We start from the raw sequence: 19,367 nt of genomic DNA, 5'->3' as shown, positions 1-19,367 counted from the left end.
CATTTACTATCTATTTTTAAATGAATGTATGATAACACATTTAGGCCATGGCAGAAATTATGGTACCTTTCTTGGGTTCTGCTGGTAATTCATGTTTTTTCTTTGGTTCTTCACTTTTTGTTACTTGTGTCTCTGTAAAGGATTCATACAAATTTTTACCAACAATTTATTGTACATTGTTCTACCTTATGCTGTGCGGACAGTATTTTGTGGACCTGTGAATGCCCTTTCAGTGTGTCTTTTTAATATTATGCCTCATGTATCAATGCGTTGTGAAAAGAAAAAAAAGTTACACATTCACGATAGATTAAATAGATGTTAAAATATAACATATTTGGCTCATTTTGGTACGATGTAGAATCTGTGCTCTGTAATCTTAAGTAATCCAATGTCTCCCCCCTGCTGCACCCTCTCACAGGGTAAACAACATACATAAAAGAATAAGATATGGCTGCTAGCATCCTTTCTCTTCTCTTCATCATTAGCGGTTTATAATAGGTATATGGAGGGTAAGGGATACTAATAAAAGAAGAAGGGGTATGATAAAAGGAAGAACAAAAATTATTAGAGAACCTGGCAGGTCTGTCTAAAAGGATGTGGTTTTAAGGCTATGGATGTGAGCCACAGGCTGTATCCATGTTTTCCTGGCAGCCCTAGGGCAGCATCCAACTTCTCCAGACACAGGGGGAGGCATTTATTAAGTCCGGCGTTTTTTACGCCGGACGTAAAAATGCCCCCGCAGCTCCGGCGCTACGGAGATTTATGTAGAGGCGGACTGCCTCTACATAAATCCCGTGCGCGCCGCTGCGCACCGCCGAAAACCTACGCCAGCTGAGGACTGGAGTAGGTTTTCGGCGTACATTTTGGCGGAACGGATGGTAAATCGCGCGGACTCTGAGTCCGCACCCTCCGTTCCGCCCCTTTTCCGCCCCCTTTCCGCCCACTGGCGTACTCGGCGGAAAGTGCCGATTTGCGAATATTTTATTCGCAAATCGGCCATTTGCGTATAAAAAAATAGGCAAATCGGCACTTTCCGTCGAAAATCATCCGTTCGCCGGATGATACATGTGGCCCAGGGAGTCTAATGCTGAGCTTTGGTTTCGGAAAGCGGTGGATCTTGAAATTTGGCAACATTATTTTTTTTATTTTTTTTTATTTTAGAAAAATAGTTTCTGTTGTGCCAAAGTGGTAACAGTTATATCACTGTAATCATAATGACCCAGAGAATATATTTATTATGTTATTTATACTGCTTGCTAAATAGCATAAATTTAATATATAAAAATAGATGACTTTACTTTCAATTGTGTCCCCTCCCTTCCCCCAAAAAATTAATTAACATGTTACATTAATCCCAAATTGTTGCCGGAAAAAAATAAAATTTGTCCCACTAAATGCCATATGATGTATGAAAGAATCCCATCAGGATCATATCTTTCATATGCCTTTTACTGTAAAGTGTGGAAAACAGATTGCAAAGTGAGAGATCAAATATTTTAGGTGGTAACAATGGCCAGAGAGGGAGACCGGAAATGTGAGAGAACAGGTTTATTGAAGCAGGCAGTAGGGTTAGATGTAAAATGTCTGAACACTTTAGGTAAGATTTAATATTATTATTATTATTATTATTATTATTATTATTATTATTATTATTATTATTATTTTGAATATATAATAAAAACAACACAAAAGAAAAGAAACTATTTTATCAGGTCACATACCTTTATCTTTCTTTGATTCAACAGGCAGTTCATGTTTTCGCTTGAGTTCTTCAGTCTCTTCCCGTTTCTTTACTGGAATTTCTGCAGAAATATATGTAAAGTTTAATCTGTATTTTACAAATTCCTATATGATAGTTAGATTTTGTCAAGTAATATATCTTTACCCTTTTTAGGTTCAGCTGCCTCTTCATGTTTTTTCTTGGGTTCTGCTGGCTCTTGATGTTTTTTCTTAAGTTCAGCAGGCTCTTCATGTTTTTTCTTGGGTTCTGCTGGCTCTTCATGTTTTTTCTTAGGTTCTGCTGGTTCTTCACGTTTTTTCTTGGGTTCTGCTGTCTCTTCATGTTTTTTCTTAGGTTCCGCTGGTTCTTCACGTTTTTTCTTAGGTTCTGCTGTCTCTTCATGTTTTTTCTTAGGTTCTCCTGATTCTTTATGTTTTTTCTTGGGTTCTGCTGGCTCTTCTAGTGTTTTCTTGGGCTCTGTTGGCACTTCAGGCTTTTTCTTCGGTTCTGCTGGCTTTTCAAGTTTTGTCTTGGGTTCTGCTGGCTCTTGCAGTTTTTTCTTGGGTTCTGCTGGCTCTTGCAGTTTTTTCTTGGGTTCTGCTGGCTTTTCAAGTTTTTTCTTGGGTTCTTCTGGTTCTTCACGTTTTTTCTTGGGTTCTGCTGTCTCTTCATGTTTTTTCTTAGGTTCCGCTGGTTCTTCACGTTTTTTCTTAGGTTCTGCTGTCTCTTCATGTTTTTTCTTAGGTTCTCCTGATTCTTTATGTTTTTTCTTGGGTTCTGCTGGCTCTTTTAGTGTTTTCTTGGGCTCTGTTGGCACTTCAGGCTTTTTCTTCGGTTCTGCTGGCTTTTCAAGTTTTGTCTTGGGTTCTGCTGGCTCTTGCAGTTTTTTCTTGGGTTCTGCTGGCTCTTGCAGTTTTTTCTTGGGTTCTGCTGGCTTTTCAAGTTTTTTCTTGGGTTCTTCTAGATCTTCACGTTTTTTCTTGGGTTCTGCTGGCTTTTCAAGTTTTTTCTTCGGTTCTGCTAGCTCTTCATGTTTTTTCTTGGGTTCTGTTGGCTTTTCAAGTTTTTTCTTGGATTCTGCTGGTTCTTCATGTTTTTTCTTGGGTTCTGCTGGCTTTTCAAGTTTTTTCTTGGATTCTGCTGGCTCACGTTTTTTCTTGGGTTCTGCTGGCTTTTCAAGTTTTTTCTTGGGTTCTGCTGGCTCATGTTTTTTCTTGGGTTCTGCTGGCTCCTCATGTTTTTTAACTGGAGTCTCTGCAGAAGAATTGTTAGTAAAGTTTTATGTGCTGTACTGTATATTAAATTTACACATTGTTGTATATTTTATCAGATCATTTACCTATATCTTTCTTGGGTTAAGCTGGCAATTCATGTTTTTTATTTGGCATCTCTTTAGAATGACTTATATTAATTATATTATTTTAATATTTATTTTATTGAAATGGCTATTAACCCCTTAAGGTCTGAGCCAATTTTCAGTTTTGCGCTTTTGTTTTTTCCTCCTCGTGACCATAGTGCTTGTATTTTTTCACCTACAGACCCACATGAGCCCTTATTTTTTCTGATACTAATTGTACTTTGCCTAAAATATACTGTTAAACCAGAAAAATTTATATGTGTTGTGCTATTGAAAATAAAACATAATTTTTTATTTGGTGGTGGTGGTAGGGTGTGTGTTTACGCCGTTCACCATATGGTAAAACTGACTTGTCACACATATTCCTTAAGAAGTTACAATTACAATGATATGCAACTTGCATAACGTTTATTTTATCTGACTGCTTTAAAAAAATTAAAATCTTTAAAAATAGTTCCTTAAAATTGCTCTATTACCATCATTATAACGCTTTTATCCTTTGTCTATGGGACTGTGTGAGAAGTCATTTTTTGTGCCATGATGTCTACTTTCTATCGGTACCTTGATTGCATTTATGCGACTTTTTGATCATTTTTATTAAAATTTTTCAGGATTTGATGCAACAAAAAATGCGCAATTTTGCACTTTGGAATTTTTTTGCGGTTACACCATTTACTGTGCATGATCAGGAATGGTATAATTTAATAGTCCGGGTGATTACGCACGTGGCAATACCAAATATATTTATTTATTTATATTTACTTATTAAATGAGAAAAGGGGGATGATTTATACGTTTATTAGGGGATGGGATTTTTTATTAATAAAAAAACTTTTTTTTTTTAACATATACATTAATTAGAAGTCCCCCTGGAGGACTTCTAAAACTATTACACTGATCTCCCATAGAGATCAGTGCAGTATACTTAATACTGCACCGATCCATCGGATCGGTGCTGTACTGCTCTGGTCTGCAGCAGACCAGATGCATGGTTCGCTGAGCTGGGATCAGTGTCAGTCCGACGTTGAGCCCCGGCTGGATCAGAAGAAGGGATCTCGGAGGGTAGATCCCGTCACTACATACCAGGGATGGTGCTCTGCATGGCTTTTAAATGCAGCTGTCATGTCTGACAGCTGCATTTAAATGCCCCTATTAGCTTTCTGCAGCCTGGGACCACGGCTATTAGTAGGCAAGACCGATGGCAGAGGTTTGTCATGGGTCGTTAAGAGGTTAAACAAAATACTACTATGCTGTATTTTATTTGTATAATATTATGTAGCTTTGCACAATATTATAAAAATCATAGGTTAAAGCTAAATTTAAGTAAATGCCTTCTTTTATTGGTGTACATATATCATGCAAACTTTAAATTACAAGAAACATATAGAAGATAAAACATCTACAGGATATGTTCCCCCTACAGGGACATACTTAATGTAACAGGAAAAGGATGGTGTCTTTTGATATTATCATGATCATTATTTACTGACGTCAATACCAATAGATGGCTGCCTATCCTCGGTAAGTGACGTCACGTTCTCATAGTGCACAAGGGCATATTCAGATCCTTCCCTAAGACATTATGTATTTTACAGATGTTTATTATATTGTTGCATTTTATTCCATTAAAGGTTTTTATTTCTTTGCTTCATAAGAACTTTCCTCAGGAGTTACAGAATATATCATAGATATAGTCTCTTTACATCTTCCAACTCTACTTGTACAGACAGGACAGTTTGAAGAGCTGTCTATGTTATATAAAGTATGTTCTTGTATTATATGTCAATGAGGGTTTTCAAGAAGAGGATGGAGGTAAACACCAGGTGGCTTGGAAACCAGTAGCAGTGAAGTGTATTGTACACAGCATGCACAACAAATTTTAATTTTTCACTGGGCAACCTCTTTAACCCCTAGACTCACCAGGAAGTAACTGTACGTCCTGGCATTGCTAAGGGAGTTCAGAGGGGGTGTCGCACCGCGATACCGCTCTGAACCGCTGCGATCCTGGGTGCTATATGCAGCGTGGGACCATGGCAATTAGCGGGCACGGTCCGATCGCTGTGCTCGCTAATTAGCCTTTAAATGCAGCTGTCAAAAGTTGACAGCTGCATTTAAGAGGCTCCTGTCTTCTTTCCTGGTGTCTAGTGGGGGGATCCCCCCTCTCCCCACGCGCGTGACGTGATCGCGGAGGAGTGATCCTTGCATCTTTACCGGGCAGGGGTCTGCATCGTTATGGCGCTGATCCCAGCTCGGTCTTCTATCACTCTCGGCTGCAGCAGCTGAGAGCAATAGAACACTGATCTCATGGATCTATGCAGTAGAGAGATCAGTGTGGCTATACTAGAAGTCCCCCAGGGTGACTTCTAGTATGTGCGTAAAAAAAAAAATATCAATAAAAAAAATCCCCTCCCCTATTGAAAGTTTGAATCACCCCCCTTTTCCCATTTTATAAATAAAAAATAAAAAGCATGTTTGGTATTGCGGCATGTGTAATCGCCTGAACTATTAAATTATCATATTCCTGATCTTACATTGTAAAAAAAATAGCAAAATTGTGCATTTTTGGTCACAATAAATCTAGAAAAATTGTAATAAAAAATGATCAAAAAGTCGCATATACGCAAACAAGGTACCGATAGAAAGAAAACATCATGGTGCAAAAAATTATTTTTTTTAAAAGCCATCAAATAAAAGTTATACAATTTACAAATCGTCGTAATCGTAACGTCTTGAGGAACATACATAAGAAGTCAGTTTTACCCTAGGGTGAACAGCATAAGCTCAGGGCTCATCTGGGTCTCTAGGTGGAAAAATGCACACGCTGTGGCCTTATATACATGAGGAAAAAAGGAAAGCGCAAAAAGTAAAACTGGCTGTGTCCCCTAAGGGCTATGAAAGGCGACATCTCTATATCTCACCTATACAGCCTATTTTCAATGCATCAAAAAAGTGCACATCCAGTTGCTGAATTTCAAATAAGCAAAAAACTGTGCCAGGTCAGGCATAGTATTATTTTTGCACCTATGTAAGTGGAAATGTGATAAGCTAATTTTGAGGAATGACTTATGCTTGGGACAACTGAAACTGTATGGCTATGTTCACACAACGTCAAAAATGGAGTAAAAATATCCAATTTTGCTATTTAAAAAAACATCCATTTTTGCCGCGATTTAACTGACTGCAATGGCAATGCATTGGAGTCAATGGGAAGACAGACGTCCAATGCATACTATGCACTCAAAAACGGACGTTTTTGCCTCAGACGTCAAAATAATGAACATGAACATTATTTTCGGACGTCTTTTCCAACCAGCAGACGTTTTTTATTAGTTGTTCACACACAGTTCTTTTTTTGTAACTGTTCTTTCTGCGTTTTTACTATTAAATTCAATGGACTTTTAAATTGAGACACACCCAAAGGGCAATTAGTAGCTCAAACTAAAATAATGTGCAAACACCAGTCACTGCACTAAGGGGAGACAGGCTGCTAAAAAGTGTCCGTTATTTTAGACTCAAAATAACGGACGTCATTTTAAATGGAGCTGAAAAAAATGTTGTGTGAACATAGCCTGTAAGTGCACAATACATTTTCTCTACCATATCTGGTGGTTACCTTTTTTAGGTTCTGCCAGCTTTTCTTGCTTCTTTACTGGAGTCTCTACAAAGGAAATTAATATTTAGCACCAAGCTATGTATGTTTTCATCAATTACCCCAGAACATAAATGCAGTTTTCTGGGACAATGTTTTTTTATTTTTTTTTTATTTGCTATCTAGTTAAATTTCACAGTAAATTACAGAAATAGCTTTTTTAGGTTTAGTTGGCTTTTTAAGTTTCTTTACAGATATTTCTACAGAGGAAATGTGATCATGTATATATATATATATATATATATATATATATATATATATATATATATGCCTCTTTTTATTGCTTCCTCTGAGCCACATTGCTTCAGTTCTGCTGAGGCACCTCTTTGTTTAAGACTAGTGTTGAGCTAGCATGCTTTATTTAGCATAATGCTGGATTGAGCATTGCGGTGCTTGATTGAGCACTATGCTTGACCTAGCACCTCATGGTGCTCGGATTACTCCGCAGGTATGTCCTGAATTGACTATATACTTTCAGAGTTCTAACTAGGGATGGTCTGAACCGAGTTCGTACGAACCCGAACCCTCGGTAATGATTCCCGCTGTCTGGCCGCTCCGCGCAGCGGGCAGATCCAGCGGGAGGACCGCCTGGAAACCTGGGATACAGCCATAGCCATAGGCTGTATCCCAGTTTTCCAGGCGGTCCTCCCGCTGTATCCGCCCACTGCACGGAGCGGGAAGACAGCGGGAATCCGTTGCCGAGCTTTCGGGTTCATCCGAACCCGAACTTTGGCGGGTTCGGACCATCCCTAGTTCTAACGTGTCTTGCATTGATGAATTTTGCTTCTAATTTTTGTATATTTCATCCCTTGAAGGGATGCTTAAACAAGATATACAAAAATTATAATGAAAAATGCAATACATTTTTTCTTCATTAAATTTTTTGGATACTTTGAAGGGATGTGTAATATACATTTATGTAAAATATACATCCCTTTACATCATTCATTTATACATCTCTTGAAGGAGAACCAGGCGCTCTTTACTCTGCCGAGCAGGGGACACGTGGTTAAAAGAATCCCATTTATTTCAGAGGGGTTCGTTACTCAATTCGAGCACTCGAGCATTGAAAAATGCTCAACTCGAGTAACGAACATTCAAGTATTTCAGTGCTTACTCCACACTATTTTAGACATTAGCATAGAGAGTTATGGACATTTGAGGTACTAAAGGGGGAAGATTGATGTTTCATTTAACTATAGCAATTATATTTCATTTGTCATAGTGTCTGGACTTAGTTTGTCTTGAATCTGCCTTGCTTTAGATCAGGGGTGGGGAACCTTTTCCCTGTCAAGGGCCAGTCGGGCATTAATAAAATCATTCGAGGGCCGCATACTGTTCGTGGCAGTTTGTAGCATGGGTAAGCAGCACCCAGCTCTAGTTAACCCCTTACTGATGCCCCTGGTAGTTCTAGTTAACCCCTTATTGATGCCCCTGGTAGCTCTAGTTAATCCCTTATTGATGTCCCTGGTAAGCTCTAGTTAACCCCCCCAGTCATGCACCTGGTAGCTCTAGTTAACCCCCCCCAGTCATGCCCCTGGTGGCTCTAGTTAACGCCCCCCCAATCATGCACCTGGTGGCTCTAGTTAACCCCCCCAATCATGCACCTGGTGGCTCTAGTTAACTCCCCCAGTCATGCCCCTGGTGTCTCTAGTTAACCCCCCAGTCATGCCCCTGGTGGCTCTAGTTAACCCCCCAGCCATGCCCCTGGTGGCTCTAGTTAACCCTCAGTGTCTGTCTCATATAAATGAACAAATAAAAAAATAAACATCCCTTTCACCTTTCCTCCGCTCCCACGCTGCTAAAGTTCTCTTCTCTCCCCTGTAGCCTGTGCCTGTCTTCTCCTGCAGGCGACGTGCAATGAAATGACGTCACCGTGCACAGCCCGCAGGAGAAGGAAAACGTGCGCCACTCTGGTGGGCAAGGGGACGGCACTCACAGCATGCTGTGTATACCGGCTCCTGCCCCACCAGAAAGGCACACGTCACAGGAGAGCCACAGGCCACATCAGGAGGTCTTAGGGGCCGAATGCGGCCTGCGGGCCTGAGGTTCCCCACCCCTGCTCTAGATCAAGTAGCCAGGTATGTACAAATAAACAGCTTCTTGCTTTGGTTCTTCTGGTTTATGAATATGCCAGTGTTGTTATTTTGTGCATTCAGCTATACAGCAGAAGGAATCTGTTAATCACACAGCTTTACTTTTAATAAATGGTTTTAGTGTGGTTTTATACAATATTATTTTCTACAGCACTGTACTAATTACAGTGCTCCATTGTTAGTTAATATTCTTTATACATCTTAATTAAAGCATTATCTACAGAAATACACAAGATTACATGCTGCATTAAGTACACATTTGCCTTATGGAACTTTTATTATGTAATTAATCATTCACTGGTTTTTACTTTTATTTGATTTGTTTTATATTTTGCTACACATGCTGATAAAATATTGTTTAATGAAGCCCTTTAAAACAATAAGATTATGAAATGAATAAAACAAATTAAATCTTTGTAAATGCAAAAATATCAACTTCATATAATCAAATATTTTGGGCTGCGGGATGACTATTTTTTTTGAATGACCATCATTTCACAGACAAACAATGGCAGTTATTCCACAAATAATGTTTGTTTACAGAGAAATGACGACCGTCCAAAAAAACACCTGTGCTCCCCAGGTGTCCTCCTGCGGGTGGGTCTCCAGTTGCCTCCAGCCTGCTCAGCCAATCACTGAATGAGATGGGAGAGTGCAGCGGCCAGTGATTGGTCAGTGAGTGCGCTTCACAGACAAGAGTGACAGCCTGTTCAGCCAATTACTGGCCATGCCACTGTCTTATCTCAGTCAGTAAGTGATTGGCTGCCTGGGCTGTAACTCCTGATATGAGAATGACAACCCGCTCAGCCAATCACTGAGTAACCGAGAAGGGGCATCGACATGGCTAGTGATTGGCTGAGTGGGCTGTCGGTCCTGAGACAAGAGTGACTGACCGCTCAGCCAAATATTGGCTGTGGTGCTGTCCTGTCTCAGCCAGTTATTGGCTTAGTGGGATGAAGGGGGCTGCAGGGGACACCAAAGAACAGAGAAGAAGGACACCTGGGCACCGCAGACAAGAAAAGTAGAAATGAGTGGACTTGCTGGACCTCATTAAAATCACAAAGAAATTGGAATTGTTTAACTGTTTTAGTGCGGTTAGTTTCAGATGAACCCAAACATTGCTCCAAACTTTTGAAAATTAACTTATTTCTAGTTACAGTATATAATTGTCAGTCTGGTATCAAACCAATTTGTTTTCAAAATGTAACCCTCATTTATCCAGAAGAAAATACATGACATGAACATAGACATGTTTATACACACAGTGGGGGAGATTTATCGAACTAGTGTATAGTAGTATTGTCTTAGTTGCCCCAAGCAACCAATCAGATTGCACCTTTCATGTTTTAAAGAATCTGTGAGGAATTAAAAGTGGAATCTGGCTGGTTGCTAGGGGCAACTAAGACAATACTACTTTACACCATTTTGATAAATCTCCCCCATAATGTTGTCAGAAAAATGTAAATACTATCTGATAAATAACTATGAGATTTACAATATGCAGCTACCTTTCTTTGTTGTTGCTGGTTGCTTATGTTAAATAAATAAATAATATAGTTCTAGCACTCTAACATTCTATACATAATTGAGTTGAACTTTTACAAAAGATGCTGGTGAAATAATACATCAAGAATGAAATAACTGTGGATGTGGAAACATGAAAGTCATAATACAACAGAAAACATTACATTAAGGTACACTCCCCAAGAGTTGAGCGAATGTCGAGCATGCTGGAGTTCATCTGAGCGTGCGACATTTGATTAGCAGTGCCTGCTGAAGTTAGGTGCAACCCTAAGGCTGGCTGGAAAACATGAATACAGCCCATGTTTTCTAGAACTCCTTAAGGCTATGTTCACACAACGTTTTTTTCAGCTCCGTTTAAAATATTGTCCGTTATTTTCAGTCTAAAATAACAGACATTATTTAGCTGTCTGGCCTCCCCTTAGTGCAATGACGGCTGCTGGTACATTATTCTAGTTTGGGGTTACTAGTTGGACTTAAGGTGCATCTTAATTGAAAAGTCCATTGAATTTAATAGTAAAACGGAAAAAGAACAGTGGAAAAAAATAAACTGTGTGTGAACAACTAATAAAAAATGTCCGCTGTTTGCAAAAGACGCCCGAAAATAATGATCATGTTTATTATTTTGATGTCCGCGGTAAAATTGTCCGTTATTCAATGCATTGTGTGCATTGGACGTCTGTCTTCCCATTGACTTCAATGCATAGCCATTGCAGTCAATTAATTTGCAGAAAAAACATCAGTTTTTTTAAATAAGAAAATCGGACGCCTTTTCTCTATTTATGACGTTGTGTGAACATAGCCTAAGGCTATGTTCACACAAAGTTTAAAAAAGAGAAAAGGCATCCGCTTTTGCTAATTAAAATAACATCCGTTATCGCCGCAATTTAACAGACTGCAGTGCAATGCATTAAAATCAATGGGAAGACAGACGTCCAATGCACATAATGTATTGAATAACAGACGTTATCACCGCAGACTTCAAAATAATAAGCATGGCAATTATTTTCAGACGTCTTTTGCAAACAGTGGATGTTTTTTATTAATTGTCCACACACAGTTTTTCTTTTTTCACCCTTCTTTCTCAGTCTTTACTATTAGTCCATCTAAACTAGAATAATGTACCAGCAGCCGTCATTGCAAGGGGAGGCCAGCCAGCTGAATGACGTCCGTTATTTTAGACTCAAAATGAGAGACGCCATTTAAAACAGAGCTGGAAAAAAGTGTGAACATAGCCTAAGGTTGTATACAACTACAGCAGCAATCACTAATAAAATACTGAACGCTCTGGTTCATATGAACTTGGGCATGTTCGAAGTTCACTCAACTTTATGGGATCATAGTAAGAAGTCTGCTGCTGGGCTCACTGCATGTGATTGACAACAGAGGAGAGCACAGAGCTCTGAATGTCCTGCCCCCACTTCCTGTATTCCATCCAAGCCCTGCAGTTGTCATAGATGCACATGTATTACCAACAGGCAGAGGAGCAGAAACAGTGACACCTAGTGGCCAATAGTATACCTTTCCATTACATTTATATATTTTTTTAATGAATAACAAATAAACTAAAACTTAACTCTTAACAACAGTGGCGCTCTCATTTTTATTAAATATTTTTAACCTTCGTGTTTGCGTGGATTTCCTCCGAGTACTCTGGTTTCCTGCCACACCCAAGGCATACAGATAGGTGAATTTTAGAAATTTAGTGATTGCTAAAAGCCGACAGCCTGCAGGGGAAGGGGGGATATTGATGACATGTAGGCACTTACCTCTACCCACGCGGGATTGCACTGGGGTGTCCACAGATCTTTGGGGTGTCTCGGCTGATGGACTGGCCACTCAGTCAGTCAGTGACTGGGGCAGGACTCCGCTTCAGTCACTGATTAGCTAAGCAGTCTGTTTAGCAGCTAGGACAGGCATTTTCCTCCGAGTTGTGATGTTATCGGAACTCCGGGGAAAATTACTTCTGGTGGGAGTCCAGCGGCTGCTCACTACGCAGGCTGCCAGCTTTTAAAAATTGCTGGACTTTTCCTTTAAACAAACCACACTAAAACAGCTAAATAATTGCAGGCATTTAGCTTTTTTAGTGCGGTTCACAAACTTAGCTTATCAATACTTACCTGTCCACGCTTTTCCTGATGCCCTTCTTCTCCAGTCTCTGATATCCCCCACAGAGGCCAAAAGTCTGCTCAGTCAATCACTGACTGACCGAGAGTGACTGAGAAAGGACAGTGCCATAGCAGCAGTGTCACTTTTCAGTCAGTCATTAGTTGAATTAGGAGCGACAGCCCACTCAGTCAATCATTGGCTGACTGAGATGGAAAAGCACCATGGCCAATGGCTGATGAGTGACCCCATTAGTGACCGCAATATGGCATATGGCATTTTAGTGCCAATGTACTGCAACATCTGAAGAATCAACTGGTCACCTAGCTAAAATCTACAAAAGATAAATAGATAAATATGCTCTCTCTCTTTTTCTCTTTCTAAATATATAGTACATTAGTTATCTCTCTGTTATACCCATGATTACCTTTCTTTGCTTTTGTTGGCTTCTTTTCTTCTTTTCTCACTTGCGTTTCTACATAATTAGAAATGTAATAATATCACGGCTATGCTTCATCATAACAACAGAACACTAACATTATTGTAACAGACAACAGGAAGGATTTTCACATATGAAGGAAACTCTGACCAAATCAATATCTATAACAACAGTTTATTATCTTTATTTTTCAGAAAACTTGACTAATATCTAATAATCTATATAATAAAAATCAAAGTCTGTCTGTCTGTCTGTCCCAAATAGACTTCCAAACGCCTGAACCTTTTGACCCCAAATTTGGCACACAGATACATTGGGTGCCCGGGAAGGTTTTAGCAAAGGCCCCGTTCCCGCCAGATGTACAGGAGGGGAGGGGGAGGGGAAAGAGCGGCGCCCCATAGAGATGAATGGGAAAATCTCACTGCAAACACAGGTGATATAATTAGCTGCAGCAGACACGGCAGTTGGAGCCTTAGCAACCAATAGGATTACAGCTTTCATTTTCACAGGGAGCAATGGTTGCTAGGGAAGCTGCCTCACAACATCCACAGTAATAACTGGTAGACCCCCTACTCCATCTATACAGGACATGTATACAGGACCCCCTACTCCATCTATACAGTACATGTATATACCGGACCCCCTACTCCATCTATACAGTACATGTATATACAGGGCCCCCTACTCCATCTATACAGTACATATATATACAGGGCCCCCTACTCCATCTATACAGTACATGTATATACAGGGCCCCCTACTCCATCTATACAGTACATGTATATACAGGACCCTCTACTCCATCTGTACAGTACATGTATATACAGGGCACTACAGGTATACCAAACTGTGACTGGGTAACACTGCCACACCAGACTTGACCAATACCGCCATACTGTGCTGGATAACATCGCCATACCAGACCTGACCAATACCGCCATACTGTGACTGGATAACACCATCATATCAGACCTGACCAATACCGCCATACTGTGACTGGATAACACCGCTATACCAGACCTGACCAATACCACCATACTGTGACTGGATAACACTGCCATACCAGACCTAACCAATACCGCCATACTGTGACTGGATAACACTGCCATACCAGACCTGACCAATACCGCCATGCTGTGACTGGATAACACCCCTATACCAGACCTGTCCAATACCACCACACTGTGCCTGGAGAACACCGCCACACCAGACCTGACCAATACCGCCATACTGTGACTGAATAACACTGCCACACCAAACATGACCAATACCGACACACTGTGACTGAATAACACTGCCATACCAGACCTGACCAATACCGCCATACTGTGACTGGATAACACCGCCATACCAGACATGACCAATACCAACACACTGTGACTGAATAACACTGCCATACCAGACCTGACCAATACCGCCATACTGTGACTGGATAACACCGCCATACCAGACATGACCAATACCGACACACTGTGACTGAATAACACTGCCATACCAGACCTGACCAATACCGCCATACTGTGACTGGATAACACCGCTATACAAGACCTGACCAAAGATTTTCTCGCAAGTCTGAACGGTAGGGTACTGTATCTCTGCAAGGTGCTACCCTACGCACCAGACCATGGGTGCCTAATGGTAAATACGACCCTTCAGGTATACAGGACACTACATGTATACAAGACCCCAAAACTATACTCTACAGGTGCATGGGACCTTCACCAACTATATACTACAGGTATACAGGACCCCAAACTTTACACTACAGGTAAACAGGACCCCAAATCTATACACTACAGGTATACAAGACCTCCACCAACTATATACTTCAGGTATACAGGACCTCCACCAACTATATACTAAAGGTATACAGGACCCCAAACTATACACTACAGGTATACAGGACCCCAAAACTATACACTACAGGTATACAGGAACTCCACCAACTATATACTACAGGTATATAGGACCCCAAACTATACACTACAGGTATACAGGACCTCAAAACTATACACTACAGGTATACAGGACCTACACCAACTCTATACTACAGGTATACAGCACCTTCACCAACTCTTTACTACAGGTATACAGGACCCCAAAGCTATATACTACAGGTAAACAGGACCCCAAACTATACACTACAGGTATATATAACCCTAAACTCTATACTACAGGTATACAGGACCTCCACCAAATCTATACTACAGTTATACAGGACCCTCAAACTATGCACTACAGGTATACAGGACCCCCGAACTATATACTACAGGTATACAGGACCTCCACCTATTATACACTACAGGTATCCAGGACCCTCAAACTATAAACTACAGGTATACAAGACCTCCACCAACTATACTTTACAGGTATACAGGACCAACTATATACTACAGGTATACAGGACCCCCGAACTATACAGTACAGGTATACAGGACCTTCACCAACTGTACACTGCATGTATACAGGACCTCCCTCAACTATACACTACAGGTATACAGCCCCCCCCAACTACACACTACAGGTATACAGGACCCCCCCAACTATACACTATAGGTATACAACCCCCCTAACTATGCACTACAGATATGCGAGACCCCTAAAAACTATATATTGTGGGTATACAGAACCCCTCCAACTATGCACTACAGGTATACACTAATTCCACTGATTAACTCAGATGAAACAATACCTTTAGCTTGGCCTCCTGGGCACCTTGGAACAAATCTAATTAACACACTGACACTTTATACCCGGGCAGCGCCGGGTACATTTTCTAGTCTATATTATAAAAATGAAAGTCTGTCTGTCTGTCTGTCCCAAATAGACTTCCAAACGCCTGAACCGTTTGACCCCAAATTTGGCACACAGATACATTGGGTGCCCGGGAAGGTTTTAGCAAAGGTCCCGTCCCCGCCAGATGTACAGGAGGGGAGGGGGAAGAGCGGCGCCCCATAGAGATGAATGGGAAAACCTCCTCACTGCAAACACAGGTGATATAATTAGCTGCAGCAGACACGGCAGTTGGAGCCTTAGCAACCAATAGGATTACTGCTTTCATTTTCACAGGGAGCAATGGTTGCTAGGGCAGCTGCCTCACAACATCCACAGTAATAACTGGTAGACCCCCTACTCCATCTATACAGTACATGTATATACAGGACCCCCTACTCCATCTATACAGTACATGTATATACAGGGCCCCCTACTCCATCTATACAGTCTAAATATATACAGGGCCCCCTACTCCATCTATACAGTACATGTATATACAGGACCCCCTACTCCATCCATACAGTACATGTATATACAGGGCCCCCTACTCCATCTAAACAGTACATGTATATACAGGACCCCCTACTCCATCTGTACAGTACATGTATATACATGGCACTACAGGTATACCAAACTGTGACTGGGTAACACTGCCACACAAGACTTGACCAATACCGCTATAGTGTGACTGGATAACACTGCCATACCAGACCTGACCAATACCGCCATACTGTGACTGGATAACACCATCATATCAGACCTGACCAATACCACCATACTGTGACTGGATAACACCGCTATACCAGACCTGACCAATACCACCATACTGTGACTGCATAACACTGCCATACCAGACCTGACCAATACCGCCATACTGTGACTGGATAACACTGCCATACCAGACCTGACCAATACCGCCATGCTGTGACTGGATAACACCACTATACCAGACCTGACCAATACCACCACACTGTGACTGGAGAACACCGCCACACCAGACCTGACCAATACCGCCATACTGTGATTGAATAACACTGCCATACCAGACATGACCAATACCGACACACTGTGACTGAATAACACTGCCATACCAGACCTGACCAATACCGCCATACTGTGACTGGATAACAGCGCCATACCAGACATGACCAATACCGACACACTGTGACTGAATAACACTGCCATACCAGACCTGACCAATACTGCCATACTGTGACTAGATAACACCGCTATACAAGACCTGACCAAAGATTTTCTGGTAAGTCTGAACGGGAGGGTACTGCCCATCTACAAGGTGCTACCCTACGCACCAGACCATGGGTGCCTAATGGTAAATACGACCCTGCAGGTATACAGGACACTACAGGTATACAGGACCCCAAAACTATACACTACAGGTGCATGGGACCTCCACCAACTATATACTACAGGTATACAGGACCCCAAACTTTACACTACAGGTAAACAGGACCCCAAATCTATACACTACAGGTATACAGGACCTCCACCAACTATATACTTCAGGTATACAGGACCTCCACCAACTATATACTACAGGTATACAGGACCCCAAACTATACACTACAGGTATACAGGACCCTAAAACTATACACTACAGGTATACAGGAACTCCACCAACTATATACTACAGGTATATAGGACCCCAAACTATACACTACAGGTATACAGGACCTCAAAACTATACACTACAGGTATACAGGACCTACACCAACTCTATACTACAGGTATACAGCACCTTCACCAACTCTTTACTACAGGTATACAGGACCCCAAAGCTATATACTGCAGGTATACAGGACCCCAAACTATACACTACAGGTATATAGGACCCCAAACTATATACTACAGGTATACAGGACCTCCACCAACTCTATACTACAGTTATACAGGACCCTCAAACTATGCACTACAGGTATACAGGACCCCCAAACTATATACTACAGGTATACATGACCTCCACCAATTATACACTACAGGTATCTAGGACCCTCAAACTATAAACTACAGGTATACAAGACCTCCACCAACTATACATTACAGGTATACAGGACCAACTATATACTACAGGTATACAGGACCCCCGAACTATACAGTACAGGTATACAGGACCTTCACCAACTCTACACTGCATGTATACAGGACTTCCCTCAACTATACACTACAGGTATACAGCCCCCCCCCAACTACACACTACAGGTATACAGGACCCCCCAACTATACACTATAGGTATACAACCCCCCCCCCAACTATGCACTACAGATATGCGAGACCCCTAAAAACTATACATTGTGGGTATACAGAACCCCTCCAACTATGCACTACAGGTATACACTAATTCCACTGATTAACTCAGATGAAACAATACCTTTAGCTTGGCCTCCTGGTCACCTTGGAGCAAATCTAATTAACACACTGACACTTTATACCCGGGCAGCGACGGGTACATTTTCTAGTCTATATTATAAAAATGATAGTCTGTCTGTCTGTCTGTCCCAAATAGACTTCCAAACGCCTGAACCGTTTGATCCCAAATTTGGCACACAGATACATTGGGTGCCCGGGGAGGTTTTAGCGAAGGTCCCGTCCCCGCCAGATGTACAGGAGTGGAGGGGAGGGGGAAGAGCGGTGCCCCGTAGAGATGAATGGGAAAATCTCCTCACTGCAAACACAGGTGATATAATTAGCTGCAGCAGACACGGCAGTTGGAGCCTTAGCAACCAATAGGATTACTGCTTTCATTTTCACAGGGAGCAATGGTTGCTAGGGCAGCTGCCTCACAACATCCACAGTAATAACTGGTAGACCCCCTTCTCCATCTATACAGTACATGTATATACAGGACCCCCTACTCCATCTATACAGTACATGTATATACAGGGCCCCCTACTCCATCTATACAGTACATGTATATACAGGGCCCCCTACTCCATCTATACAGTACATGTATATACAGTGCCCCCTACTCCATCTATACAGTACATGTATACAGGGCCCCCTACTCCATCTATACAGTACATGTATATACAGGGCACTACAGGTATACCAAACTGTTACTGGGTAACACTACCACACCAGACCTGACCAATACCGCCATACTGTGCTGGATAACACTGCCACACCAGACCTGACCAATACCACCATACTGTGACTGGATAACACTGTCATACCAGAACTGACCAATACCACCACACTGTGACTGGGTAACACTGTCATACCAGACCTGACCAATACCACAATACTGTGCTGGATAACACCGCCACACCAGACCTGACCAATACCGCCATACTGTGACTGGAAAACACCATCATATCAGACCTGACCAATACCGCCATACTGTGACTGGATAACACCACTATACCAGACCTGACCAATACCACCATACCGTGACTGGATAACACCGCCACACCAGACCTGACCAATACTACCATACTGTGACTGGGTAACACTGTCCTAACACACCTGACCAATACCACCATACTATGACTGGAAAAAACTGCTATACCAGACCTGACCAATACCGCCATACTGTAACTGGATAACACTGTCATACCACACCTGACCAATACCGCCATACTGTGACTGAATAACACTGCCATACCAGACCTGACCAATACCGCCATACTATGACTGGATAACACTGCCAGACCAGACCAATACTGCCATACTGTGACTGGATAACACT

General features: G+C 41.5%; 1 protein-coding gene across 1 annotated transcript in view; it reads right to left on the bottom strand.

Annotated features, from left to right (window-relative positions):
- Positions 1–19,367, bottom strand: part of LOC138795198 (titin homolog) — a 207,060-nt gene that overhangs the window by 91,448 nt on the left and 96,245 nt on the right. The window contains exons 27-31 of the mRNA XM_069974193.1: positions 12,877–12,924; positions 6,691–6,735; positions 1,886–2,974; positions 1,722–1,802; positions 67–132 (exon numbers count right to left, since the gene is read on the bottom strand). Coding sequence (XP_069830294.1) covers positions 67–132; positions 1,722–1,802; positions 1,886–2,974; positions 6,691–6,735; positions 12,877–12,924 — 1,329 coding nt within the window. The remainder of the gene's footprint in view (positions 1–66; positions 133–1,721; positions 1,803–1,885; positions 2,975–6,690; positions 6,736–12,876; positions 12,925–19,367) is intronic.

This window comes from Dendropsophus ebraccatus, chromosome 6, assembly GCF_027789765.1.
Source record: "Dendropsophus ebraccatus isolate aDenEbr1 chromosome 6, aDenEbr1.pat, whole genome shotgun sequence".
Taxonomy (NCBI): domain Eukaryota; kingdom Metazoa; phylum Chordata; class Amphibia; order Anura; family Hylidae; genus Dendropsophus; species Dendropsophus ebraccatus.
The sequence above is the reverse complement of the archived record's forward strand: the minus strand, read 5'-3'. Positions and strand labels throughout refer to the sequence as shown.